Source organism: Rhipicephalus microplus, chromosome X, assembly GCF_043290135.1.
Source record: "Rhipicephalus microplus isolate Deutch F79 chromosome X, USDA_Rmic, whole genome shotgun sequence".
In the NCBI taxonomy this organism is placed as follows: domain Eukaryota; kingdom Metazoa; phylum Arthropoda; class Arachnida; order Ixodida; family Ixodidae; genus Rhipicephalus; species Rhipicephalus microplus.
Genome location: NC_134710.1, coordinates 49033977 through 49061436, shown reverse-complemented (window position 1 = coordinate 49061436; position 27460 = coordinate 49033977). Strand labels below are relative to the sequence as shown.

The 27460-nt window shown below is 45.9% G+C and overlaps 2 protein-coding genes and 1 long non-coding RNA gene across 3 annotated transcripts; all 3 read left to right on the top strand.

Moving 5' to 3' along the window:
• Positions 1–3769: 3769 nt before the first annotated feature.
• On the top strand, positions 3770–12681 carry LOC142775032 (uncharacterized). Its single transcript, XM_075876337.1, has 3 exons — positions 3770–4127; positions 9824–9842; positions 12098–12681. Exons 1-3 carry the CDS (start codon positions 3918–3920, stop codon positions 12679–12681), a joined length of 813 nt encoding a protein of 270 aa, XP_075732452.1. The 5' UTR covers positions 3770–3917.
• LOC142776835 (uncharacterized) lies at positions 6093–8402 on the top strand. Its single transcript, XR_012887830.1, has 3 exons — positions 6093–6253; positions 7822–7907; positions 8272–8402. It is a non-coding gene; the product is annotated as an uncharacterized LOC142776835 (long non-coding RNA).
• Positions 12682–14994: 2313 nt separating the features above from the next.
• LOC142775031 (uncharacterized) lies at positions 14995–15531 on the top strand. The gene has a single exon (XM_075876335.1). It carries the CDS (start codon positions 14995–14997, stop codon positions 15529–15531), a length of 537 nt encoding a protein of 178 aa, XP_075732450.1.
• Positions 15532–27460: the final 11929 nt, after the last annotated feature.

Below are 27460 nucleotides of genomic sequence, written 5' to 3'. Positions count from 1 at the left end.
AAGTTGTTGCTGCTGGAGTCGGCATCACTGTCACTATATATATATATATATATATATATATATATATATATTATAATGTTGCTCTTTCATCAATAGTTTGATGAAGGACAGCTGCAGGTAAAAGCTGCTCTCCAAAAGTCGCTGCTTGATTGACAGAGGCCCACAGCTATCTTTTAGCACGACAGCAGTGGCAAACAATCAGCAATGTGAAGTCAATTACAACAGCAACACCAAATGAATAAATAAATAAGAAATAAATGAAGATATAAAAATCGAGTCTAAAAAAAATAGCAACCATGATAATACGGCAACTGAAAAGAAATCTTAAACACTAAACATGTGTATATCGCGCAATTGAATCTGGGTACAGTGTAAAAAAGCTATGCCAGCTTTCACACATTTTTTACGTAACGTAGGAACTATGTAGGATAACTTATCTGTGGAGTAGTTTGTTCGCGAAGATTTTATTTTCCGTGTTTCTTTATTTTGTGTTTTAAACAATGTAATACTTGGCTGCTGTTTTGAGAGTTCATAGGAAAAATTGTTGACTTTCTTTCACTTCATGCCTTATTGCCAATGCCAACTTAAAATTGTTGAGACGATGTACGGGTAGTATTCCAGCCTGTTGAAACAATTCGCTTAGGTGAGCATCATACGGCAAGTTAAAAATAATTCTAACATACTTCTTTTGCATCAGGTACAGCTTTTGCAAGTTCAAGTAAGTTGTAGTCCCCCATACCATGAAACAATAGGTAAAATGTGAATAGAAAAGAGATATATTAAATAAGAGTTTTACCTTGTATGGTAGAACAGTTTTGCCGCTGTACACCATACCCACTACGTGACACAACTGACTCAGCACACTGTCAATGTGTTCGCTCCGAAGCATCTTGCTCCAAAATGTAACTCCAAGACTTTCTGTACTATTTACAATCTCAATATAAGTATTGTCATACTTGAGATGTACGTTTTCAGTAACGGGCTTATTTTTAGGTCGGAATAGTACCGCCTTTCTTTTACTAGTGTTTATGTTTAAATTATTTTAGCATCACCAGAGCTTTAGTTTCACAAGAACTGGTTCTTTTTTCCTCAAGCGCGATACTAATTTCAGCTGAAAGAAACATGCTGACATCATCGCCAAATAAGACGTATTTAGCATCTGGATGAATACGAGTTAAATCATTTATATAGGCTATAAAAAAAAAGGGTCCAAGGATGCTTCCCTGAAGTAGATCCTTAGTAATAGGCTTCAGCTCTGAGAACTTTTTATCTATTTCAACCACCTGTTTGCGATATTTCAGGTAACTTTTTATTAGGTCTAGTGCATGACCACGAATTCCATAGCTCTGCAACTTTGAAACAACGTGAAACGCTGAATGTTGTCGAAGGCTTTACTAAAATCAATAAACATACCGAGAACAGCACGTTTGTTTTCAAATTCGCATATTATGAAAACGCAAGAAAAAACGTCAAGAAAAAGAGTCTTCGGCGTGCGGAATCGAACGTGGGACTTCCACGTCGTGAGTGCGAGGCGTTGACTGAACCACCGAAAGTACGTCCTTCAGCGTTCAAACGGCAAGCTATTTATATCTACCACTTACCGCTGTTGGCGGGCATCTCAAGAAAGTGGGGGGGGGGGGGAACGCTCTTACTTTCAGCATTATCAGCAAGATGACGCAATGACCGCGCTGCGGCTCTCATCTGTCACGCATACTTCGGCCCGCGGAGAGAAGGGAAGTGGACGGTCTCACGCGCACCCTTATCTCCCAGTGGGGAAAATCATGCGCCTTGGTTGGTGTTCGGCTTGCACTGGCACGACTCAGTTGTAGTTACGGTTCGCACAAATGTCACTGCAATTCTTTCACGGCCTCCGATTGCGAAAAGAGCGCACCTTTCAGACACAGTGAAGCAACAAGAAGCTTATTTGCGTTGAGCTGTACTTGTGAGTACTTTTCATGAGTCATTTCTGCGTGACCAACACGGGGAATGTTTCGATCTGCTTGCCATTTTTCGTGTGGCTTTCCAATCTTTTGCGGCACCGCCGTGGTGGTCTAGTGCCTAAGGTACTCGGCTGCTGATCTGCAGGTTGCGGGATTGAGTCCCGGCTGCGGTGGCTGCATTTCCGATGGAGGCGCAAATGTTGTAGTCTCGTGTGCTCAGATTTGGGTGCACGTTAAAGAATCCCTGGTGGTCTAAATTTCCGCAGCCCTCCACTACGGCGTCTCTCATAATCATATGGTGGTTTTGGGACGTTAAACTCCCCATATCAATCAATCAATGAATTTTTGCTATCGCGTTTATTGCTTCGCCTTTACGGCAACGCTGTGACTTTTGTGTTGGGGAATAGATGACGAGAGCAAACGTGTTTTTTTCGACAGTTTGTTGATGGTGCTATATGCAGCCGCCGCCGACTGCAGGCCACGCGCTCGTGTGTTGCCTCTCACAGCGGACCGACCTGTACACATATTTAGCGCCACTTTGTAACATTTGCTCAATAGAAAAATAAGAACACAGACACCATCCATCCGCATGCTACGCATAACATCGAGTCTCAAGACACACCCATGTGCTTAATAAATCAGGACGCGCCAGCGCGGATCGCCATCTGATAGAACTAAAGTCCCTCGAAAAATGCAGCTACACGACATCTGACGTAGTGAGTGCGCGTGCGAGTCGTTTCAATTTCACAACGATATTTTTTACGCCCTTGCAGCAGACCAAATGATTACATGTAGCGTTTTGTACTAGGCGTAGTTTTGTGCTAGACGTCACCTTACCGCCACAGTGCCCCCATTGAACTGAGTGCGTCACGGATAGAAGAAACCATGCCACCCCTAGGGCAAAACGTTACATGTAATTACTTCGTCCACTGCAAGCGAGTAAAAAGATCTGGAGTGAAATTGAAAAGACCGCACGCGCGCTCATCACGTCAGATGGCGCAATGACGCAGTTTTTAAGGGAATTTAGTTTTATCAGACTGCGGTCGTTCTCGTGAATCCCGACTTTTTTCACATGGGTGTACCCAAATCTGCCCATTTTGTAATTATACTTTTTTCATTTTGCTCCAAAGCGGTTGCGGACACCAGGGGCAGTGGCGCTGACGCCCAACTACGGCGCCGAAAATCCCCTTTGTTGTGATCTCATAACAGCTTTCGCTGCAAGAAAGCAGTATAGGCAATTACTTGCCAACTACTTCGCATAAAATCAATTCCCGCAAGATGCGGGACCTGCAGAATTTTTCACCCCAGAGACCGTTGATACGCTATGTCATTGTTTTGGAAAATTGTCAACAAGTGCTGGTTAACTCCAAGTAGAGTGTTGTTCCTTTTGCGTCATGTCAGCTCATATTTCACACTATAATAGCCAAGTATATCTATTGCGCATGAAAGTACGACAACACAATACTTTTATTTCACCTTTTACAAAAATTGTTCATTCGTTTGCAAGTTTGTAGTTCTTAACATCATTCAGCGCTGCTGCTATAATATTGTAACGTGGACTGAAAGAGCGAAGAGAAAGAAGAGATCGGACACTCTCGAGTGATGGTGATTCGGCAGTGACGGTAGAGCGCTGACATTTTTCAGTGTAAATAAACCCATCACATCCGTAACAGCTTTGGTGGAGGTGCTGGGTAACTTGCCATCCTGGACCCCGCAGCAGAAGTTCTTCGAAAAAGCAGACGCTTAGCTGGTCTATTGTTGTATCCTGTATATAGTACCTGTAGTTTCGGTTGCTGTGTTTGAGTTGGCAACACTGGGTCCTTGTGATTGTATATATTTGTGGAACGTCTAATAAAAAGGAGAGTATGCAACCGCTACCCATGAGTGCGAGGCACGTCACTCGTTCACTACAATGGCGACGAGTGTTTGAACCCCGTCTGAGATAGTTCCCGGGGGATAACCAGCCACGCCCCACAGATGGCTTTCGCTGGCATCGCCCCATCGGATCCGTTCCTTCCGACACCGGGTCGTCCCGTGCAGCCATTGTTCCGATGGCACGACATGTTCAATGTCTACCTGCTGGCGTCCGGTGCTTCAGAGTTCTCCCCAGAGCGACGCAAGGCTCTTCTACTACATTCCTTGGGACCCGAAGGTCAACGTATGTTCAATACTCTGTCTATTTCGCAGGCGGCCGAAAAAGACTGAGGAGGCAGGGACTGGAGCTACGCCCGACGTGTATGACTCCGCGGTACACAGTAAAAATTTTTGCACCCAAAAGGGTGTAAAAAGGGTGCTTTTACGAGAAAGCACCCTTTGCAACACCCTTTAACACCCATAAATGGTCGATTGAAAAAAAAGCACCCCTTTATTTGGGTGCTTGCCTCAATAGCACCCTAAAATAGGCTCTAAGGGTGCTTTTGTGCTTGAGAAGGGTGTAGGTGCCGATTCATCAGATAGAATATGCAGCATAAGAAGAACACATAATTATAATATTTGGGATTTTACGTCTCAAAAACCTCGATATGATTATGAGGGTCGTCGTAGTGGAAAGCTGCAGAGATTTTCACCATTTGGTGTTCTTTAATGAGTGCTCATATCGCACAGTGCAAAGGCTTCTACCTTTTCGCCTCCGCCTTAATTCGACTGCCATGGCCGGCATCGAACCCGCGACCTTCGGATAGGCGGCCGAGCAGCGCAGCTACTGCACGAATATGTGGACCTTGCGTTAAATGACGGCCTAATTGACTTAGAATGTGTGAAGGTGCTCTCCGAATACAGCAGAAGCAAATCGCGTTTCATCTATAATGGCACTTAACTGCAATCCATGTTACAAAAGCTTTCCTTAGCGTTGGTTATAAGCTGCATGTTTGCTATGGATTATATACACACAAATAAAGTTCGCCCGAGTATGGGTGTGTGTGCGTGTAAGCGCGATTGTGTGTACACCCGTGCATGTGTGCGTGCGCGTGTATGTGCGAGTCCGTGCTTGTGTTAGGCGTGCCTGTGCACATGTGTACGCCCATGCATGCGTGCGTTTACGGTCGCGTGTGTGTGTGGCCGTATGTGTGTATACGTGTATGTGTGTGCGCCTGTGAATAAGTATGCGTGTGTATCAGCCCATGCGCCCTCGAATTTCGTGTGCGTGTGTGTGCGGGGGGGGGGAGGCACTGCTTCTTATTGTTTAAGGTCCCACACCTGTTCAGACTGGGAGTCTATATGGGAGGTGGCTTAAGGAATGACGGTTGTCAACGCACTGTACATGGACTATTCAGTACATGGAAAACAGCTGCACATTTTCGTACCTGATCGTTGCTTACGAACTTGCTGTGGTAGCTGATTAGGTCCGCTGAGGTGCTTCTACGCTCGAAAACGTGGGTTATGACCATTTCCCACGGAAAGATGTCACTGCACTTATGCACAATCATGGTTTATATTAACAACGTTTAACAAAAACGTGCCCTGCCTTTGCTACAGGTGCTTAGCTAGCTCACTGGGTAACCATATGGAAGTATGTGCTGATCATGTGGTCAGCAAAAAGTTTGTTATAACAACCTCGGCGCGTTTCGTGGTGTGTGACAAGCCTTCTAAACATCCGCGACTGTGGATTAATTTGTTCCAGCTTCGACTACGCATTCAGTGTTTGCGGCACCATACGCGGAAGTGCCAGACACAGACAATGCAAAAAGAAATTCCTCTGGAAAAAGGTGTAGCGATGTTCTCCCGCTAATGCCACCGAGGACGAAATAATTATTGTTTCTGGCCATTCCATGGTGCACTTTGTTTTCCGCAAGTTTTGCTTCACTATTTTTCGCCCACTGCAATCGCATTCCGTCAAAATACTCCAAGAACCCGAGGCTGGTAAATAACCTGCGTCGCTGTGCGACTGGCTGGAAAGAGAGTTGCCATTTACAAGGAGTCATTCCGCGACGAACGGCCGTCCGCCGTATGCGCCATAGCGTTTGCTCTTCGGCGCCGTCCTGGCGGGTTTCCCGCTCCTCCCCCCCCCGCTCACCCCGGCCAGCGTTGCTCCCACAACGGCGGCGTAGATAAGCGAATAGTTGCGTCACCGCACACCTGCGTCGACAGCTGCGGCGCCGGCGCCAGTGCCTCCTCCTTCTCTCTCTCAACCTCGCTCTTTCTGTCTCATCGTCTTTCAAATGCGTTGCGTTGGTCTGGGGTCTTGGTCGCTGTGTGTGTTCTAGCGAACAGGCGCATATTCAATGGTGGTCACGCATGACACCGTGTTCGAAGTGACGCTCGGATTAAGGAATATTCATGGAGTGGCGGACACGGACAACGTGGGCCTGTTAACGGTGAGTGTACTGTTTTCGTAAAAAGTAATCATACAGCGCTAGCTGGGCGCCTGCAGCAGCTCTGCCGAAGTAGGCTGCCAGCCATTTACAACAGCATGCGTTCGCGGGCCTGTTGCAGATGCCCGATTAAACGTGTGACTTAACGAGTTCATACTGCTATGCTCGATGTTGTGTAAGTGCCTGCATCACTCATACAGTGAGTGATGTGATCACTTAACAAGGGCGGGATTAGTTGCTGATCGCACATTGTCTCTACACTGCACAAAGTGATTGATATTGTTTTAAGATATGCTTTGGGCTACATCGTAATAACATTTCTATTAATACTCGAATGTGCAACGTGCTTCTGTAGGTGTAAGCGCAAAAAAGAAAGAAAAAGCAAAAATTATGTACAGAGGCGCACTGTACGAAATGGCTTTTTTTTTGCTTAAAGACGGTATAGTTGGAGGTGCTGATATGCCGCGATGCTCCCAGCACGTGCGCCTCGGTTTTTTAAGCTATTTAGGACAAGTGCCACCAGCAACAGGGAAAGATCTAGCAGACTTCCAAAGGCGCGTTGTTGTGGCCATCGCCGTGCGTTGTTTTCCCTCGTTTCTGTTTGCTGTTTTCGTGCTTCGCTTTCATCTGCGATAATGTTCGGCGTTATAACAGAGCCCCGCCGTGGTGGTCTAGTGGCTAAGGTACTCGGCTGCTGACCCGCAGGTCGCGGGTTCGATTCTCGGCTGCGGCGGCTGCATTTCCGATGGAGGCGGAAATGTTGTAGGCCCGTGTACTCAGATTTGGGTGCACGTTAAAGAACCCCAGGTGGTCAAAATTTCCGGAGCCCTCCACTACGGCGTCTCTCATAATCAAATGGTGGTTTTGGGACGGTAAACCCCACAAATCAATCAATCAATTATAACAGAATCGAGAGAGTATACGTGACTGTCGAAGCTATGTGTGGTAGCTCTAGCATAAGCCATGGCTGCTGCAACGTAGTCGGCGTCCGCGCGCGTTGGTGTCGTTCGAGTGCTCTTACTTGCGTGTTTGTGTTTAACTGAGTATTTAGGCACGGGTTAGGTTTGTAAATCCCGTAGTCAATAATCGCTAATAGCGTGCCCCTGATTGCCATCAGAGGATGGGCTTGGTTGTCGAAATATGCCAGACGCTTTTTCTGAAAGCAAGCTTTGAATTTTTTTAAAAAAGAACTACTTTCATACGTGCAAGGCAGTGCCTATTGCAGGCCCGCCACTCTTTAAAAACTGGACGAGCTATCACATCTTTTATCAAATTACAATGAATTAAGATGATTGAATTATAGATGACGAATTTCTGTGCTAGATTAGGTGCACAAAACACATGTTCGCAGCCCTACGTCTAGAAAGCAGGCAAATAGGAAGCACAGCGTCAAATTTGGATTAGATTTCATTGACGGAGCGTCTTGTGAGAGTAGAAAGAACGAGAAAATTGTTCATTTTTGATGCCCTTATAGAGGCAGTCAGAATTGCACTGATTGGTGACTTGTAACAATTCCTCAGATTGTTAGAGGCCTGATTAAAGTCAGTAAATCTTTCACTTTTTTTTTGCAGACCTCTTCGCTAGTGCCACGCCCAAGATCATTTGTTCTCATGTAAAAGAGAAAGCAGAGATGTCTTCACTGTTTGTACATGAAGAGGTAAGTTTCTTGTGCATTTTGATTAATGTTACATGTTCTGAGCATTGTACTTTAGGAATTGTTTTTCACACTGGCTCACTACCCTAGAAGGAATTTGATTCTTAGGTGAGTTCAGGCTTTCGTAAGCGCCATTTTTGAGCTGTAGTCTTACACTTCACCTCATTTCGGGAATTCGCTGTATGCCGGAAAACTCTTATCTTTATCATACGAAATTATTGGAATGTATGTGTTGTATGCTTCGAGTTCAGTGTAATGTCAATTAGACGCCATTTCGAAGGATACACACTACACATTCTTTATATATGGTGCTGCCAGTACAGCACGAACATCCTTTTATGAGAAGTCATGTTTGCTCTTATTACAGGATGAGAGGGTGCCGCTGACGTCCTGCGTTGTCTACCCCCCGGCCCCAGCCTAGAGCAAGCCTACTTCCTGAACCTCCACATGGATAACCGAAAAATCTTCCGTGTCAGTAATGACGAAGAAGAAGTAACAGCACTGATGAGTTGATTTTTTTATTTTCAACATTGTCTATGGCCACAAGGCCTTTAACATCCTCCGTGATTGAGCGGCTTTTTCTCGGCGTGAGTTTGGAGTTTATCAAAGAAGTTGTTCAGGCAGTACGACGCTGAAAATTTTAGTGTCACAATGCCTGAACAACTTTTTCTAGTGTGGTCATGGTAGATGAACAAACATTGTTATTTGTGTAAGTTATTTTGCTTAAATATAGCTGGACCATTCCATGCCAAACGTCCCAACCACTTTGGCGACCATCTGAATTGTATTTGAAAAAAAAAGTGCTGACTTACTGCGTTGAAAACAGTGAACTGCTAGAATATTTCAGCGAGAAAAAAGTTTTGTTCATGTGGCTGGCTTATAACTTCCTGGCATAATGCCGTCTGTGTGCTGTTTGTGGAAAATTTCGTTTTAAAACTACCGCTTATTTTTTCTAAAGCAAGTTTGGTCTACCTGTCAAGTAAATGTGCTTTTGTAAGGTATTTGAAGCTCAATAATAATAGTGCAATTTTTTTTGCCACATTCGCTTCCAAGAATAAAGCCAAAATGTGTTATGTTTGCATTTTTTATTGCAATATTGCACTTTGTATGAATATTTGATCAGTGAATATTTACTCCACAGAAGGTATATTTTGAGGAAAAAATATTTTTAGACCTCTCAAGCTGCTGAAATATACGAGAAAATATCACGAATTTCACAAAATTGTGATTTTTGTCCCTATGGAGATGCGATTTGCTCCATGTTGTGATACAATGAAAACTCATCATTATACCTAAATTGTAAGAAAATGAAATTTTTTCTGTAATAAAAATCTTATCGCAAAAAGGACAGGAAAGAGCGCTGTCAACTGAATTTTATTGAAGGTGCTACGAGCGTTTTTTTACTGAGCACAAGACCAGGGCTCATCTGCAACAACACATGTGTGACCATGACAAAATAATTTTAACCGAGAAAAGAATACTCTTTTTCGGAAAAGATAAATGAAGGTGTACTGATGCATTGATCCTTGGCCTTCCTGATAAAGAGTTCTAAAATCTCTCATTTTTCTGCTTGTTTTTTTTTCAAAAACCGTGTTTTATGGAACCTAGGACTACGCTTACATTCTTTACGGTGCCCGGCCATGAGACTACTATAGCCCTTCTTAACATTTAAAGCATGCTGTCTTGCTTGATCATCGAAGCATTGCCCAGTTTGTCCTATGTTTACTTTTCCACTTGCTAGCGGCATCTTATACACATTAGATTGGCATTCAGTAAACCTTTTCTAGTGACGAATGGTGCAAGATTGACTATTCCTGTTGCTGGTACATGCACTTTTGAAAGCTTGGAAGGGGTGGAAAACAACAATGTCATATCTGCTGGCTCTTTTCCTAAAATTGTGAGACACCTTATGTACGTAGTACCTTGTGACATACAAAGGTGATTGGTCATTCTCTTTTTCTTTTGGTCCTGTTTCCTTTAACTTTACTTTCTGCAGGAGGGTTTCGCAAACAAGTGTGATGATGCTGTTGGGGTATTGGCTGGTGCTATCAGCCCAGGAGTGCTAAGAATGTTCTGCCTTTTCATAGTGGGCATTCAAAATTAGTAGAAAGAGGAATTGATACCACATGTACTCAGGCCACCCTTCAGAAGTCATGTTAGCACAAGGGTGAGGTCAGGTTTAAAAACCAGATTAAAAGACTGAAAGATGCTGGGTATCCCAACAGAATCATCACACCCGTTTGCAAAACCCTCCTGCAGAAAGTAAAGTTAAAGAAGACAGGACCAACAAAAAACAATGACCAAAACCTTTGCATGTTATACCACATCATGTGTCTCACAATAAAAAAATAGCCAGCAGATATGATATTAGCATGTTGTTTTCCACCCCTTGAAAGCTTTCAAAAGTGTGTGTACTAAACAGCAACAGGAATAGTCAATCTTGCCCCATTCGTCACGAGAATAGGTTTACCTAATGCCAATTTAACGTTTGTAGAAGTATATTTTATCAGGTAAACCAATGATCAGTGCATCACTACACGTTCACTTACCCTTTCCGAAAGGGAGTATTTTTTTCACAGTTAAGATTATTTTGTAGTGCTCACACGTGTCGTCGCGCATGAACACGGTTCTTGTACTCCGTATAAAAGCGCTCGTAGCACATTCATTAAATTCAGTTGACAGTCGATGCTCTTTCCTGTCCTTTCTGTCTCTTCCTAAAGTTGTCGCGCTGTGACTAGCACACAACCACGATGAACCAACTCTCCCAAATTAAGCTCTTGTTACGTAACACGTAGACCGAGTTTCGTATGGAAAGAAAAAGCGGTGCTTTTAAAATAAAATTTTTCACATACAACACCTAGACGGCATTCCAGGAAGTTCAGAGGGCAGCCACGTGACCAAATATTTTTCCTCTCCTAATTATTCCAGAAGTTCACTATTTTCAATGCAGCGCGAGTTTTTCGAATACATTTGAGATGGTTGCCAAAATGGCTGGGCAATTTGGCATAAAGTGACCCAGCTGTGTCATTAGCCATAATTATGCATTACCTCTTTTGTTTTTGTGAGTTTTGACTCAGTTTTGTGTTCGTTTTTAGCTTATTATGTTTCTGATCATTGTATTGGTTTCTTAAGTATTCGCTAAAGTTATATGTGCGAAAACCCGTATATGTTTGCATGTACATCATTTCTCATAACCAATTGTTATACATCCAGGAATACAAAGCTTCATCCACTGTGATTGTATACATTTGAAAACACTATCCATATATATTTTTGTGTGCATCACTTCTTGGTAACGATTGTGTACATGAAGGCGTATATAGTGAAATCATGGTGATTGTATATATTTGAAAGAATCATAAGTATATATTTGCCTGTATTTCATTCCTATTAACCGATTGTGTACATGAAGGAGTATTAAACTGGAAACCACTGGGATTGTAGGTACTTGAAAGAATTATAGGGATATATTAGCGTATATTTCATTTGTAGTCTCTATGTACTTGAAGCAGTATACTAAACTGAAGCCAGTGTAATTGTATGTTGCAAAGAATTGTCAATGAAGTGAAACTGAATAAATATAATAAACATTTGAGGTGTTGCATGTGTAGTGTACGTATACGTGAACGTATATCTGGTGAAAAAGTTGTGTGGCAGAAGAAAAGTTTATGTTTTATTTGCCTATTAAATAAACGCAATATGCAAGGGCAGCAAGGCTTCATTTTCTGTAACGCGCATTATGCATATACTGTGAAGTATATATAGATCCAGCACAAGTTCATACACGATAGTACGCGTTTTTATTTTTGCCCAGACGCAATGAATGGAGCTCGACAGGTGGCGCACCATTGATAATCAGGACCACTTTCTTCAAGTAGTGTGTAATCAGTGCAAGCTGATATCTATTAGTGCAGTCTAAAAGAATACTGGCACCCCTGCCATGGGCACTCAACACCCTTGTGCACCCTTCTCGCACCCTCCTCAGAGGGTGCTAAAAAAGTGATGGACATCGAAGGCACCCTTCCTTAAGGGTGTTTTTGTAACACCCTACAGTTTTTTTACATGTACACCCTATTCTAAGGGTGCATGAAAAAGCACCCTTTTTGGAAGGTGCTGAATTAACACCCTTAGGGTGTCGTCCACGGGACAAGCTCATTTACACCCTTCTGGGTGTAAAAACTTTTACTGTGTAGCGACACTGGCTCAGCACTTCGATGCCACCTGCAACCTGGTCGTCGAGCGCCACCGATTTCACCGTCGAATCCAGTTCCCAGGCGAGACTATTCAAGAATACGTGACCGCGCTAACAGAGCTTGCCGCGATGTGCTCATTTATGTCGCAAGAAGAGTCACTACGTGACCAGTTTGTTGCCGGTGTGTCTTCGCATCGTATTCGGGAACGTCTTCTGTTAGAAGGGTCTTCGCTTTCGTTCAACAAGAAAGTTGCTCTCGCGAGTCAAATCGAGCAGGCAGCAGTGGAAATGAAGGAATTTTCCGTCTCTGTGCAACCAGTATCTGCGCAGTCTGGCACAAAAGGCGGTTCATTGGTGCAGTCCCCGAATTCACTGCCACGTGTTCGCACTTTCAGTCAACGCGATAAGACAGCTACATCGGGGAACCGCCCCCCATCTCGACAGCGCTCTCCATCGAACTCGCAGCAACGCGCGAATTCTTCGTATTGCTTCAGGTGTGGTTCTAAACAGCATCGCGCTTCTTGGAAACGCTGTCCAGCTAAAGGAAAAAAAATGCTTCTTTTGTGGCCGTATCGTACATTTTGAAAACATTTGCAATCAGAAGCGGTCGCAAGCAGCTGTCCTCGAAGTTTCAGTACATAGCCAGTTGCAGGATGAAACCGTCGAGGTTCTTGTAGTTCAACAGCCTCTTGCATCCGGAATTCACAATAACATTCAAATCGGGCTATGAAGCTGTTAGTCGATTCTAGCTCTTTAGTTTCCATTCTTTCAGGCAAGGCGTCTGACCAACATTTCTCTGGTGTGCCGCTTCTTCCTGTTCCTAGTGTGACGCTTCTGGATTATTCCAAAAGACCCATTTCAGTTCGAGGCTGCTTCTTTTCTGAGGTCTTTTTCGAGAATCGCAGCGCACCGCCTTTGTTTTATGTCGTCGAACAGGGTACTTCTCTCGTTGGCTTGGACGGTACTAAGGCCTTGAAGCTGTGTATTGAAGGCTCTCAGCTGCAGTGTTTTCAAACCAGCACGGTACCGAACACCGAAGTAGCTCGGACATTTCCAATAGAGCCATTCATGCAGCTGCCGTCAGCACTTCAGCAAAAGTGTTGCTCGCTGATCACAAATGAGCTGGGCCTTGCAAAAGGTTTTGTTCACAGGATTAAGACACGTGCGGGTGTTCAGCCAGTAGCATCAAAACTTCGCCGGCTTCTTTTCATGTTACGACCACGCGTGTCTTCCGAACTGCAGCGCTTCGAAAGCTTCGACATCATTGATCGTATCGATGCGTCAGAATGGGTGTCCCCTATTGTAGTCATTCAGAAGAAAGATGGAAGTATTAGGCTTTGTTTAGATATACGCGAACCTAACAAGGTCATTGTTCCGGACAGCTTTCCGCTGCCTCACATGGATGAGTTGCTTCAAGCCTTGGTGGGTGCCATGCACTTTTCCAAACTCGACTCAGCGTCTGCCTACCACCAAGTTCCGCTGGATCCTGAGAGCAGGGACTTGACAGCGTTTCTAACACATGAAGGGCTGTGCCGGTTCAAACGCGTTTGTTTTGGGCTAGCCTCAGCACCTACTGCTTTTCAGAGTATGATGTCTCGAATCCTTCGCATATGTGCGGGTGTCCTCTTGTACATCGACGATGTAAATATTTTTGGTAAATCAGCTGAGGAACACCTCAAGAACTTGGAGGCCGTGTTGCAGCGTATCGAAGACGCAGGTCTGAAGCTCAACAGCAAATGTGTGTTTGGAGTTCAGGAGCTCGAATTCTTGGGCCACAAGGTGACACCTTGCGGTATTTCGCCACTGTCAGGGAAAGTGGACGCAATTGTGGAAACCCCAGTTCCAAGAAATGCCGCTGAACTTCGCTCCTTTCTTGGGTTGGTGGAATACTACGCCAAGTTTGTGCCACACTTGGCCGAGATGGTAGAGCCGATGAGGGCTCTTTTCAGGAACGGCGAAACCTTCACCTGGTCTGTTGAAGTGGATAACAGTTTCCGCGCGGTAAAGGAGGTATTCTCGCCACTTGCACATGTTTGATCCTGCGCTTCCAATTATCATTTCCACTGATGCATCCGAATGTGGTCTTGGAGCAGTCTTTCAGCAGCACGCCGATAAGCTTCGTACTGATGCTTTTGCATCACGCAGCTATCTCCGGCTGAAAGAAAGTACGCAGTTGGCGAGAAGAAAGCACTTGCATGCATTTGGGCGTGCGAGCATTGGCATACATACCTGTGGGGACGGAGCTTCACTCTCCGAACAGACCACAAGGCCCTCGTTTCGCTTCTGTCTTCGCAGAGCTCAGGCTGACGCCCACTTAGAATTACACGTTGGTGCACAAGGCTACTACGTTACAATTTCACGGTGGAGTACCAGAAAGGCTCATCTAACAGAGTATCCGATGCTCTTTCGCGGTTACCTGTTCATATGGCAGATGGAGAGCTGACTTTTGAGGAGAAAATTGTTTCCATGGTTCAACCAAGTTGCCTGACCGAAGAGCAGTTTGAACAAGCGGTTCTTGCTGACGCCACTCTACAAAAGGTGAAGGTGTTTGTAAAAGGGTCTTGGCCGTCACACAGAGACTTGCCGGAAGGTCTGGAACCATATTTGAGAGTTCGAGACGAATTGTCAGTGGTGAGAGAATTGTTGATGCGTGCAGAGAGGCTTGTAGTTCCATCATCTCTCGTGGCTCAATTTGTGGCAACAGCACATGAAACTCACCAGGGTATCGGACGCACCAAAGCCAGACTTAGGGAGAAATTTTGGTGGCCCCCCATGGACAGTCACGTGAAAGAAGCAGTCCACAATTGTAGCATCTTAAGCAGCAGATAAATCGGCAAAGAGTCGCTTGCCCCGCTGCAACCTGTCGAGCTACCAGAGAGACCATTGCAGAAACTTGCAATGGGTATCGTTGGTCCCCTAGAGAGGGCGCCTCCAGATTGCAGATTTGTGCTGACACTCGTAGATTACTTCCCAAAATGGCCGGAAGTACAGTTTTCAAGGGAAATTTCAAGAAGAACCGGGACCGAGTTCCTGTCCAACGTATTTGCACGGAAAGGCCATCTTGAAGCGATTGTCTGTGATAATGGGCCCCAATTCACATCAAAAGAATTTGTCAACTTCCTACAAGAACGAGCGATCCGCCTGTCGCACTCATCTGTTTATTACCCGCAGGCAAACGGACAGATCGAGCGGTTCAACCGCACGTTCAAGACTTACCTACAACTGGCCCGTCTAGAACAGCGTCCGCTGCGAACTGCTGTACGGGATTACCTCGCCGCATACAGGTGTACACCACACGCCACAACAGGAGTGGCTCCTGCGGTACATTTACTTGGAAGGCTGCCAAAAACGAAGCTTGACATCTTCGGCTTATCGCCCGAGTCCTTCGCAAAGGCACCCTACCAGGAGCTGGCCAGGCTGCGGCAACGTGTCTAGCGCAGGCAAGAGTACAGAAAAGCCTACACCGACAGGAGGCGAGCGGGAAAACCGACAACAGTGGCAGTAGATGCCATGGCGCGGGTGAAGAAACCATCGATTTTATTCAAAGGTGACATCTCTTTCTCGAAGCCAAGGAAAGTCATCGAGCAATGCGGCCCAGCATCCTTCATTATCGACGATGGCAAAACATGGAACGCGGTAAAACTGTGCAAGGTGCCTGGTCGGCGCCCTGGCGACAATGGCCTTCAGCAACATTCTGCAGGGCGTGAATATCCGTTCCATCACGATCCCGTTGACGCGACGCTGCTCGCTGCAACATGGCAGCCGGCGTCCGCCGAGGCAAGTGCTCCCGCAGCGAAACTTGTGCCTAGTGTGACTATGATTCCCGCTCGCCAACGAGGTCAGCTGCCGGACAGTTTCCTGCTTAAGAACCTGTTTCACGCCCACCCGTGAACACTAGAGAAGAACCTGTGGTGTCGTGCCCACCTGGTCGTCGCATTCAGCCGCACCGAGACAGACGGCGACTGGACAAATATGGTTATAAAGTGTGAATGTGTAAATATTCCTTAGTTGGTTTACCTGTTACCTGATGTATTCAATATTTTTGACATGTGTATAGATAATTTTGTGTGTATATATTGATGAGTATTTCTTGTTGTGTATTTCTCGTTCCACATATAAACTGTGCGCGATTAACCTATACTAACGTACTAACACCTTCCCAAAATCAAAAAAGAACAAAAGAGGGAGGGAAAATGTTGTATCCTGTATATAGTACCTGTAGTTTCGGTTTCTGTGTTTCAGTTGGCAACACTGGGTTCTTGTGATTGTATACATTTGTGGAAGGTCTAATAAAAAGGAGAGTGTGCAGCCGCTACCCGTGAGTGCGAGGAACGTCACTCGTTCACTACACCTACCCCTGGACAACATCTGCATGAACGATGACACAGTAATCCCATTGAAGTACTACGCTGGTTCATCCACCAGGGCCACCGACACGGCACAGGGTGGCCGTCGACATCGACAACCAGACTACTGGGCACCTGAGCCACGAATATTTTCAGGTAAAACGCACGAGGACGTGAACTCTTGGCTTAAACACTTCGACAGAGTGAGCCGCTACTACGAATGACGCGCACCGGCAAAGCTCGTGAACGTAGTATTCTTCCTTGCCGGGACAACCTCTCTTTGGTATGAGAACGATGAACATGTCCTCCCGACTTGGGATATATTTGTTAAGGAACTGAAGGCCTGCTTTGGGGACACGAGTTCTATGTAGAAGAAAGCTAAGCAAATGCTGTCACTTAGGGCTCAGTTGCCCGGCGAAACGTGCACAACCTACATTGAAGAAATAATGAAGCTTTGCGCGATTGTCAACGCAAATATGTCTGACGAAGACAAAGTCGGTCATTTGTTAAAAGGCATCGCTGAGGACGTGTACAATTTTTTGATAACGAAAAAAAAAACTTGAACACTCCTTCAATTTTCAGGCAGCAGTGTCGCGCATTCGAGGCGTTGAAGACCCGGAGAGTTTTACCCAAGTTCGGGCGCTTGGACAATGTTCCCACTGTGGCAAGTATGGACGTCACCACCTGCGCAGACATTCCCTTCCTCGTATGTCGGGTAGTTCGAGAAGAGCTCGTACGACTTCAAGCAGGTGACGTTCACCACCAATGCTCGTTCACCGCGTGCCCCGAACCCACTCCCTACTGAATGCGAGAGCGCCAAGTCGAAAACCGACCATGCACAGAAACTGCAGATTTTACCCCGCGGATTCCGTTTTCCCCGACGGGTCAAGGCCACCACCGGATGTCATCATTTCGCCGTGCCGCTGCGGACCCCCGACCATCGTCAACCAGGCCTCTACGAGAAGACTACTATGCACCTTCACAAATTGTTCCTGCGGAGCACTACCCGTCTCCGCGTACTTCTGCCACCTCTGCTCCTGCTAATGTAAGCCGACAAGTCCCCGTTTGCTACACATGCAGTCTCCCAGGGCATATTTCGCACTTCCTTCCCAGACGGCCACCTGCACCGCCACGTTTTTCGTCGTATCCGACTCGTATGTACGAAACACCTCGTATGCACGAAACCTCGACCTCTCATCCAGTCGACCACCATCCCCGACAACAATGGCCTAACGAATTTCGCAGCGAGTCCCCCCCCTCCGAACGAAGCCTGACGCCGCCTACGACACGATCCCGACTGTCGCCGTCTCCGCGTCGTTGGTCACCTTCCCCGCATCAGCTGGGAAACTAACTGGTGCGACCGATGGAGATGCGGTCGCGGGACGGTCAGTTTCGCCAATTCCTCCTTCTGCTGTGATTCTGATGAACAAGGTGCCTGTGTGTATAGACGGTGTAGATACTCTTGCTCTTGTAGACACTGGTGCTGCTGTTTAGGCTATGAGTCTTCGTTTCAAACATCGTTTCTTGGGTCACAAAGTTATGTTCGCGTGAAATCGTAAAGAAACTTTTAGTGGAGTTGGAGGGAAAGCGTTATGTCCTGTTGGTGTTTGTTCAGTTGTGCTCACGATTGGTGGACAAAATTTCCGAGTTGAATTCACTGTACTGGCTCGCGCAACTCATGACATCATTTTAGGGATAGACCTCCTTCATGAATGCAGCGCTACGCATGACTGTGGAGCTGGAGAGATTCTTCTACAAAGTACGTTGCCCGCTCCAATAGTTGACGATTTTACGACTCTGCCCATCGATGCGCTTTCGTTGTCTGAAGATGTGACGATCCCTGGTCGGACAGCAGTGTTTGTACCCGTATGCTCTTCTCATGTCCGCTCAGCACCCTGCACTTGACTTGTGGAGCCTGATCATGCAAACGCCATCAAGAAGAATGTGCTGGTCCCACGGTCTGTCCTACAGCCATCGACGGACATGCTTGCTTGTGGGTGCTCAACGCAGCCTCAGAGCCTGCTGTTCTACCGGCCGGATTCAAACTGGGAATATTCGAGGAGCAGGCCACAATTGACGTCAGAATGGTCTCAGAGTCTTCAGCCATCAGTCAGACTGCGCCCAACTACTCAGCCGAGATGAATTGTATTATTAATAAGTCGTTGCCTTTTTCGAGCAGGATGTCCTCGAGGAGGTGCTTACACGCTACGCGGGAGTCTGATTTCGCTGAAAACAAGCGTTGTTCCATGTTGCCCGAATCCCGTATGCACCCCCGCATCAACACAGGAGATGCTACACTGATACGCCGGAAACCCTATCATGTATCCCCTTCAGAGGGGCAAGTGATCGCCGATCAGGTCAACGACCGTGCTGCAGAAAGGCGTTATTCAAGAGTCAAGCAATCCCTGGGCAGCTCCTGTTATTTTGGTAAAAAAGAAAGTCAACTCTTGGCGATTTTGTGTAGACTACCGCCGTCTCAACGCCGTCACAAAGAAAGACGTGTATCCGCTACCACGCATCGACGATGCTGTTGATTGTCTGCACTCGGCCGCATACTTTTCGTCCGTCGACCTAAGGTCTGGATACTGTGAAATACCAATGCATCCGCCTGACAAAGAGAATACCGCTTTTGTCACGCCTAATGGGTTATTTGAATTCAACGTTATGCCGTTTGGCTTATGCGATGCCCCAGCTACCTTCGAGCGATTCATGGACTCCATACATCGCGGTCTCAAATGGGAGATATGTATGTGTTATCTCGATGATGTAATTATTTTTGTCAAGACATTCTACGGGCACAATCCTCGGCTTAGCGTTGTTCTAGATTGCGTCAAACAAACTGGTCTCATTGTAAACGCAAGGAAGTGTCATTTTGGTCAGCGTCAAACCCTTGTGCTTGGATATCTATCTAGTCGACAGAGATGGTATACGGCCAGACTCGCAAAAAATCAGCGCTGTCCGAAACTTCAAGCTACCAGCGTCTGTGAAGGATCTCCGTAGCTTCGAGGGCCTGTGTTCTTATATTCGTCGGTTTATCAAAGACTTCGCCCAGCTTGCTCAACCCCTGACAGAGTTGCTCCGCAAAAACGCCCCATTCCGATGGACCGTTGAATATGAGGCTGCTTTCGAGGAGCTGAAGTATTTGCTTACTTCCGGGCCCCACTTGCGCCATTTCGACGAGGAGGCACTCACGGAACTGCATACAGATGCTAGTGGTATCGGTGTTGGTGCCGTGCTAGTTCAGTATCACGACAGCCGCCAGCACGTCGTGGCGTATGCAAGTCGTACTTTGACTAAGGCGGAGAGGAATTATACGGTCACCGAACTGGAATGTCTTGCAGTTGTTTTCGCCGTCCAAAAGTTAAGACCTCATTTGTACGGCCGGCAGTTCAAGATTGTCACAGATCATCATTCTCTTTGTTGGCTCGTTGGACTACGCGACCCAACTGATCGATTGGCTCGTTGGGCCTTACGGCTTCAAGAATATAACTTTTCTGTGACCTACAAATGCGGTCGTTGTCACGCAGATGCCGACTGCTTATCTCGTCTTCCATCTCTGACTGTGGATGCTGTTGATCATGATTTCGACAACTATCTGGCCGCAATCTCATCCGACTTCCCAAATTTGGACGTCTTCCGTCACAAGCAACAGCGTGACCCTTCGCTGAAACCAATGATTGATGTGGCTCGTAGCTCTAAACGCGCCACGCCATTCGCGATTCACGAGGCCCTACTATATCGCAAGAATTATTCCAGCCATGGCTCCACACTACTCCTCGTCGCGCCAGAATGCCTGTGTCTTGCGGTATTCCAAGCCATGCACGATGACATCACGTCTGGGCACTTTGGATTTGCCCGAACGCTTCACCATATCCGACAACGTTTTTACTGGCCTCGACTCTGGAAGATCACTAAGCACTACGTCGCAAGTTGTGATGTTTGCCAACGCCACAAACAACCTACCACACCATTGGCTGGCCCACAGCAGCCGGTAAGCTGCCGACATCACCATTCGAAAAAGTCGGCATAGATTTACTCGGTGCTTTCCCCATGTCTACCACCGGCCGCCGCTGCATTATTGTGTGCGTAGATTACATGACGTGCTTTACTGAAACGATGGCGGTTGCTTCAGCCACATCATCTGATGTGTCATGGTTTCTTCTGCACTCGATCATACTCCGTCACGGGGCCCTTCGTGTGGTGATAAGCGATCGCGGCCGGCAGTTTACCGCTGAGGTTGTCGAAGAGTTCCTACGGCTTTGTGGGTGTCACTATTGCCATTCCACGCCATACCATCCTCAGACGAACGGCCTCACTGAGCGCACCAATCGTACCATCATCAACATGCTTTCAATGTACGTCGCAGCGGATCACAAGATCTGGGATGCCGTATTACCTTTTGTTACATACGCATTTGATACCGCGAAACACGAAGTCACAGATTATACGCCTTTCTTTGTTCTCTATGCTCATCATCCCCAAAGTTTCTTGACACCATACTTCCTTTTTTCGACAAACGAAAACGCTAGTGTCACGCAGACTTTGTGTCGCGCCGAAAAAGCTCGCTGACTTGCTCGGCTCCGAACTCTTTCCGCCCACGCTCGCGCGAAAGACCGTTACGATGCAAACCACCCGTCTGTCACTTTCGCTAAAGGTTAATTGGTCTGGCTGTGGACGCCCGTTCAAAAGAAGGGACTTCGCCAGAAGTTTCTTTCTAAGTACTCAGGACCATTCGTCATTACTCAGTGCTTAAGTGACATCACTTATGCTGTTGCGAAAGTGACAGCTCAGAACCGGCGTTCGCGAAAGACGCAAATTGTAAACATTGCCCGATTGAAGCCCTACAACAACCGATCGCTTCTACTCGCTCGGTGAGCTTCGTCTGGCCCGGACGGAACTGGAATGCGGACTGAAAGAGCGAAGAGGAAGAAGAGATCGGACGCTCTCGAGCGATGGTGATTCGGCAGTGACGGTAGAGCGCTGACATTTTTCAGTGTAAATAACCCCATAACATCCGTAACAATATAATTGGGTACTATAGTAGATGAAGGTGAATGCAATAAATATCTCTAAATTTAGATTGGGCAACAGGCAGTGTCTCGGTGATGGCTAAGGCTGCGCGAGGAAAAGGCGACGAAGACGGCGAAGGCACGGGGCCACGCTACGCACTTTAGAAGGTGCCTGGGGGGCTGAGTTCGACCACCTCAGCGCTATCTGCCACAACGAATATACGCTGCAACCGTAAGAGTTCACAGCAGCGATTACGTTCTTTCCAAGACTCCGCCTCTTTGTCGCGGGAATACTTCAAGACAAAGTGAAGTGCTGCAGCGGGAACAACATGGACAATCCGACTGATGTCTCAGCCGGAGGCCCACCCACGTCCACTGGCACGACAAGGTCTGGAAAGCCGAAAGTACGTCACCTGCCCCGTGGTGGTCATCCCACTGCGAACCGTGTCGCCGACAACCGCTGCAGAGAAACATGGGAGGAGCAATGCGATCTCGATGCCTCACGCAAGAAACAATTGGGGGCAGTTGAGCCTTGTTCGTTTAATTAACAGGAATTACGCCCGGCACGGTGGTGCAGGGTTAACAGTGTGAGATTGAGTACCCGAAGGTCACGGGTTTGGTGCTGGTCGGGGTGGTCCCATTTTCATCCTGGCGAAATAATACAAAGTTTTGAACTCTTAATGTCAGATCGGCAGATGGTATACATCGGGAACTTTCCAGAACGGCGTACCTCGTAATGATATCATTGTTACGACACATTAACCACGGACATTACTATTTATATAAACGTGAGTCACTCAAAAATAACACAAGTGTCCCAATTTATGAAAGCGCCGAGCCTGGAGGAAGCAATCCGCCAATAATGTTCAAGATTTCTTCACATTTGCGCATTTTTTCACAGTGCACACTTTCGCACGAGTGTTCGTTCGCTCAGTGTTCATTTCAATCGCGTTACCCTTGTAGTAGTGTTGCTAGGTCACTAATAAATATAGACCTTTCTGACATTATATATGCAGGAACTCGTGGAAGAGGTTGGACATCTTTCTGGCGGCCCCTTGCCGAACATTGTTCTGCCTCACGGACGAGCGCGTGGGACCCGAAGCAGCTGTGAGACGGCAGATGAAGAAGACAGGCGAAAGAACTCTCCGGTCACCTCCTTCGCCGGGCAGGGTCTCGGAGTTATTTTCGATTTTCTCCAGCAGCCCACCGGGCGTCCTTTCGAGGGGCTTCGCAAGTAGTCTTGCCAGTGTGCCGTTAACGAGGGGCACTAATTTGTTTGTTGATTTGTATTTATATGTATAATAATCTTGCTATATGAATAATTTTCACTGTTCTTAATAAAGTGTTTTTAAGCGGCATATGAACTTTATATAGTTAGAGGAACACTTGTTTTTTTATCGTTTTTTGTTGCATCTCTTAGGTTCTATGTTCGTGAAGTAGTTGCACGACAGTATATAGTCGCGCAACCTATAGTCGTTTTGTTTCGGTCATGTGCCCGGCTAAAGAAACTAAACTGTGCATTGTGTAGGTACGGAAACGTCACCGCACTAATCACTTCTGCGTGATCGGAAAACCTCGCTTTTTCGATCTCGTACAATATCCTTTTTCGCTGACAACGAACGAGGCTAACGTCGATGCTAACGTCGGAATTTCTGCGAAACGCGTTGTTTCATTCTGTCGCGTTAAAATTACGCGGCTTGCAATAGCGACGCGAATCTGGAACCAACAGCGGAGGAGGGTGGCCTTCCTTATATCGTTGCTCCTATATTTCTGTTTCTGTTGTATTTCTTTGCCTTTTTCTCGTCCTTTTCTCGTCCCAGGCGTGCGTTGGCACACACGCCTGGGCGGCTGATCTTGCTGTACAGCTCATCGGCCACTTGCTCGCTTGCTTACTCTGGGGGTTTGGCTGAAATCTGAGTAGCCACTACTGAATTTCTTCTTGGATAGGCGTATCTAAAGCCTTAGCATTGATTAGCTAGTACCCTTCTGGCTAGTCAATCCAGACAGATGCCGCTTTCTTCGCCTGGACCAGGGACTTATCTCTGGTCTGCTTCTCTTTCACCGCAGGAGCTACCAGTGGACCAGTTCCTACGCAATGGCGTCGCTTCCGTTCCTGTGGCCCTAGTCCCAAGCAACGACGGAGTCATTAAGATGAAAAACCCTAAGTTGATCCAGTCGGAACTCAAAGCAGCGACAACTCACTATCACACCATCACAGAGGTCCGGCAGTTTGGCAAGGGAGGCATTGTCTGCTTTTCTCCTGACCAGCTCTGTGTCAAAGACTTACTTAAATGCTCGATGTTTGCTACCAATCCGGTGAGCGCCTTCATTCCTCCTCACCTAGCATGCGTCAGAGGTATTGTCCGAGGCGTAGACATTAACATGACTCCAGCTGAGGTCCTAGAGATGTTCTCTGAGGCAGGTGCAATTGCAGTTTATAGATGCTCACGAGTTGTAGAACAGACAAAGATCCCTACTGAGTCTGTAATTGTCACATTTGCCGGGTCGATTCGCCCCACTGAAATCAAGGCGTGGCCTTTAATATTCAGAGTCGAACAGCTGTCACCTCGTCCCCTCCAGTGTCAGAAATGTTGGCGCTATGGACACACTTTAAAAGGATGTAGGTCAGCTCCCAGATGCCGAAAATGTGGTGAGGCACATACTGCAAATGAATGCAATTGTACTGAAGAAAAGTGTTGTCTTTGTCATGAGCAGCACTGCGCAGATAACGCTAATTGCTCAGCCAAAGCGCGGGAGACTCAAATTCTGGAAATTGTTGATCGCAGACGCTGTTCACGAAAAGACGCCATCGCTGAAATTCAGGCAAGAACCCAGGGATATGCTGGTGTTGCAGCCCGACATAATGCAACTTTAGAAGCTTCTCTTTCAGTGTCCATTGCAGACATGATTGAAAAAGCGATGGAGAAAGCTATAGATCGCCTGGCCACCACCCTTTGTGACTCCTTATCTCATATTGTAGCCACTCAGTTGACGCACATATATGGGCCACAAAGAGATATGAAGGATACTTCCCAAGACAACGTAACTCTCCCACCAAGTGAAGCAGACGCAGAGTCATCTCCTTCAGAAGTACAGGCTGCAGGGCCCTCTTGTACAGACAACCAGAGGATAAGTGAAGACATACTAGAGGATGGTCAGGATTCTGAAGATATGGACATGGACATCAAATCCCTAAAGCGCACTCGATCACCTGTCTCCAAAAACACTGGCTCTTCAAAACATTCAAAAAACAAAAAAATACCAGAAGGAGAACCTATCGAAGAGCGATTTTCTTAAAGACAGCATATTAGATAAGGTAGTTGCCGAAACAATTCTGTCAAAATGATAGGTTCTATCAAAATTCTTCATTGGAACTGCCGATCTATTCATTCAGCTAGTACAGATTTATTGTATTTATCTTGTAAATTCAATCCAGACATTATTGCACTGCAAGAAACGTGGCTGTCAGCACATAATTCGTTTTACCTACCTAATTTCCGGTCTTTTCGCCTGGATCGCCCATCCAAAGGTGGAGGTTTAGCGTTCTTTGTCAATAATAAAATTAGTTCAAAGATCAAAACTTCGTACAAACGTATATCCCCCGAATGTGAAATTTTCGCCTTAGACATCACCTTGCCTGGATGCTCTCCCTTCTCTCTAGTAAATCTTTACTTTCCTCTGGGTGTACAAGACACGCGATGTTTAGACATGGCTGTTAATTCGTGGTGCACAGAAAAAATTATGGTTGGAGATTTTAATTCTCACCACACTAGTTGGGGTTTTAGGACTGATCAATGTGGACAACGCTTGTGGGACTGGTCTATAGACCATAATTTATCATGCCTCAACGCTAGAACTCCCACATTTATCCGAGACCGATCCCGCTCTGCCTTAGATTTGAGTTTTATAAGCTCGGGTATTTCTAGCGTATCTTGGACTACTCTAGACTGCGCCACCAACAGTGACCATTTACCAGTACTGTTTGAAATTTCTTGCCCCATTATTCCATCTTGCTCCCAAGCTCGAACCTTTATCAATTATTCCAAATTTAAAAATGACCTAGAAGTTGCTTTGACTACTCCCACTGAAGACAACGATGAAAATAAAGCCATGAAATTAAGTGCGGTAATTAAAAGAACGTTCAAAAAAGCAGAATTTTCTATTGAGTCTGATACGAGAAAGCCTTGTAGCCAGTGGTGGAATTCTGAGTGCTCTCGTGATCATAGACGACGACAAGCAGCTTGGAAGCAGCTAATTCATAATCAGTCCCCCAAAAATTGGGCAGATTACAAGTTTATTGCTGCTACATTTAGGCGCACCGTGGCTAAAGCTAAAGAAGACTATGACAAAAAACATTTCGACTTTCTTTCCAAACCTAGAAATAAGAAAGCGTTATTCCGATATATGAGATCGCGCAAAATTCTGCCGTCTCTAGCTAACTCTGATTATGACAGGTTATCGACGGAAGAAATGACTAATTCGTTGGAGACAATCGGAAGAGGTCTAGCTAACAGATTTTCGTCGACTTTGACAATCAACTGGCAAAAGTCCTCTATAAAGACTGACTACGAAAAAGTGACATTGTCCGAAATGTCAAGCGTAATTAGAAACTTACCCTCTTCGGCTCCTGGTCCTGACGGTATAACAGTTCCTATGATTAAAATTTTATTCCAGATATCACCCGGCGACGTCCTCAACCTTATAAACTATTCCTTAAGCAATGCCTGGATACCACATGACTGGAAAATAGCTAGAGTGATTCCCATATTAAAAAAACAAGGGTCAGGTTTTAACATTGACAACATCAGACCAATCTCTCTAACATCTCACCTGATCAAAATTATAGAGAGAGTTCTCAATAATAGAATAAAAGTTTGGATGGCTGACAAGCTAATATTGAAACCATTTCAAATAGGTTTTCGTAGCGAATGCTCAATTTGGTGTGCTCATGCCGACTTAGAGAGCCGAATACAGCTTGCCCGAAAAAGACGACAATACGCGGTACTAGTAACACTAGACATAGCTAAAGCTTATGATAGCGTTGAGCACTCAATTTTATTGAACTCGTTACACGAATGTGACTTTCCGCGATATATTGTTGATTGGGTAGCAGAGTTTCTAAAATCGAGAGAATTTTATTGTGCAAAGGATGGATGTCACTCATCTAAATTCAAACAGCAACGTGGAGTACCTCAAGGGGCGGTCCTATCTCCGCTGTTATTCAATGTGTTGATGAGCTCAATTCCCATTGAACGAGATATCACTGTCTACATTTATGCAGACGACATTGCATTTTTCGTTGCAGACAGTGACATTTATTCTTTGCATCAAAAATTGCAAAAGTACATGTATTCTCTTGAAATTTGGCTGCATTCAATTTCATTGTCTCTAAACATCAGTAAAAGTGCGCTCCTGGTGTTCCCTATAGCAGATTCTATTCAAATTTCAGTACTTTATAATCAGGAACCGATTCCACAAGTAGAGTCTATCAAATATTTGGGCATTATTTATAACGAGAAACTTAACTGGAGCCCTCACATAGACTATATCGTGGCAAAGGCACAACGAGCATCAGGCTTATTGCGAAGGTTGAGCAACAGAAAATATGGGTTACGTAGACACACCTTATTAATGATATATAAAATGTACATGCGCCCAATACTAGAATTTGGGTGTATATTATTTTCGGGTGGCCCTACGTACAAAATTAAACCGTTAGTTCTATTAGAGCGAGAAGCGTTACGTTTGTGTTTGCGACTCCCCAGGTATGTCGCTATTAATGTACTATATCAGGAAGCTCGCATACCAACTATTCTTTGCCGATTCCATATCCTAACTGTACAAACATACTTGAAATTTTACGGCTTATCAGCGAGACGGTCTGCATATGCCTTTATTAGTGAACCCGACGCCTTCTTCCTCGCTCACTGGCCACGCTTTCGTACTCCCCAGATTATTTTTGTACAAAAGAAACTGGAAAGCATAAAGGTGGATATCAGATCGGTAATT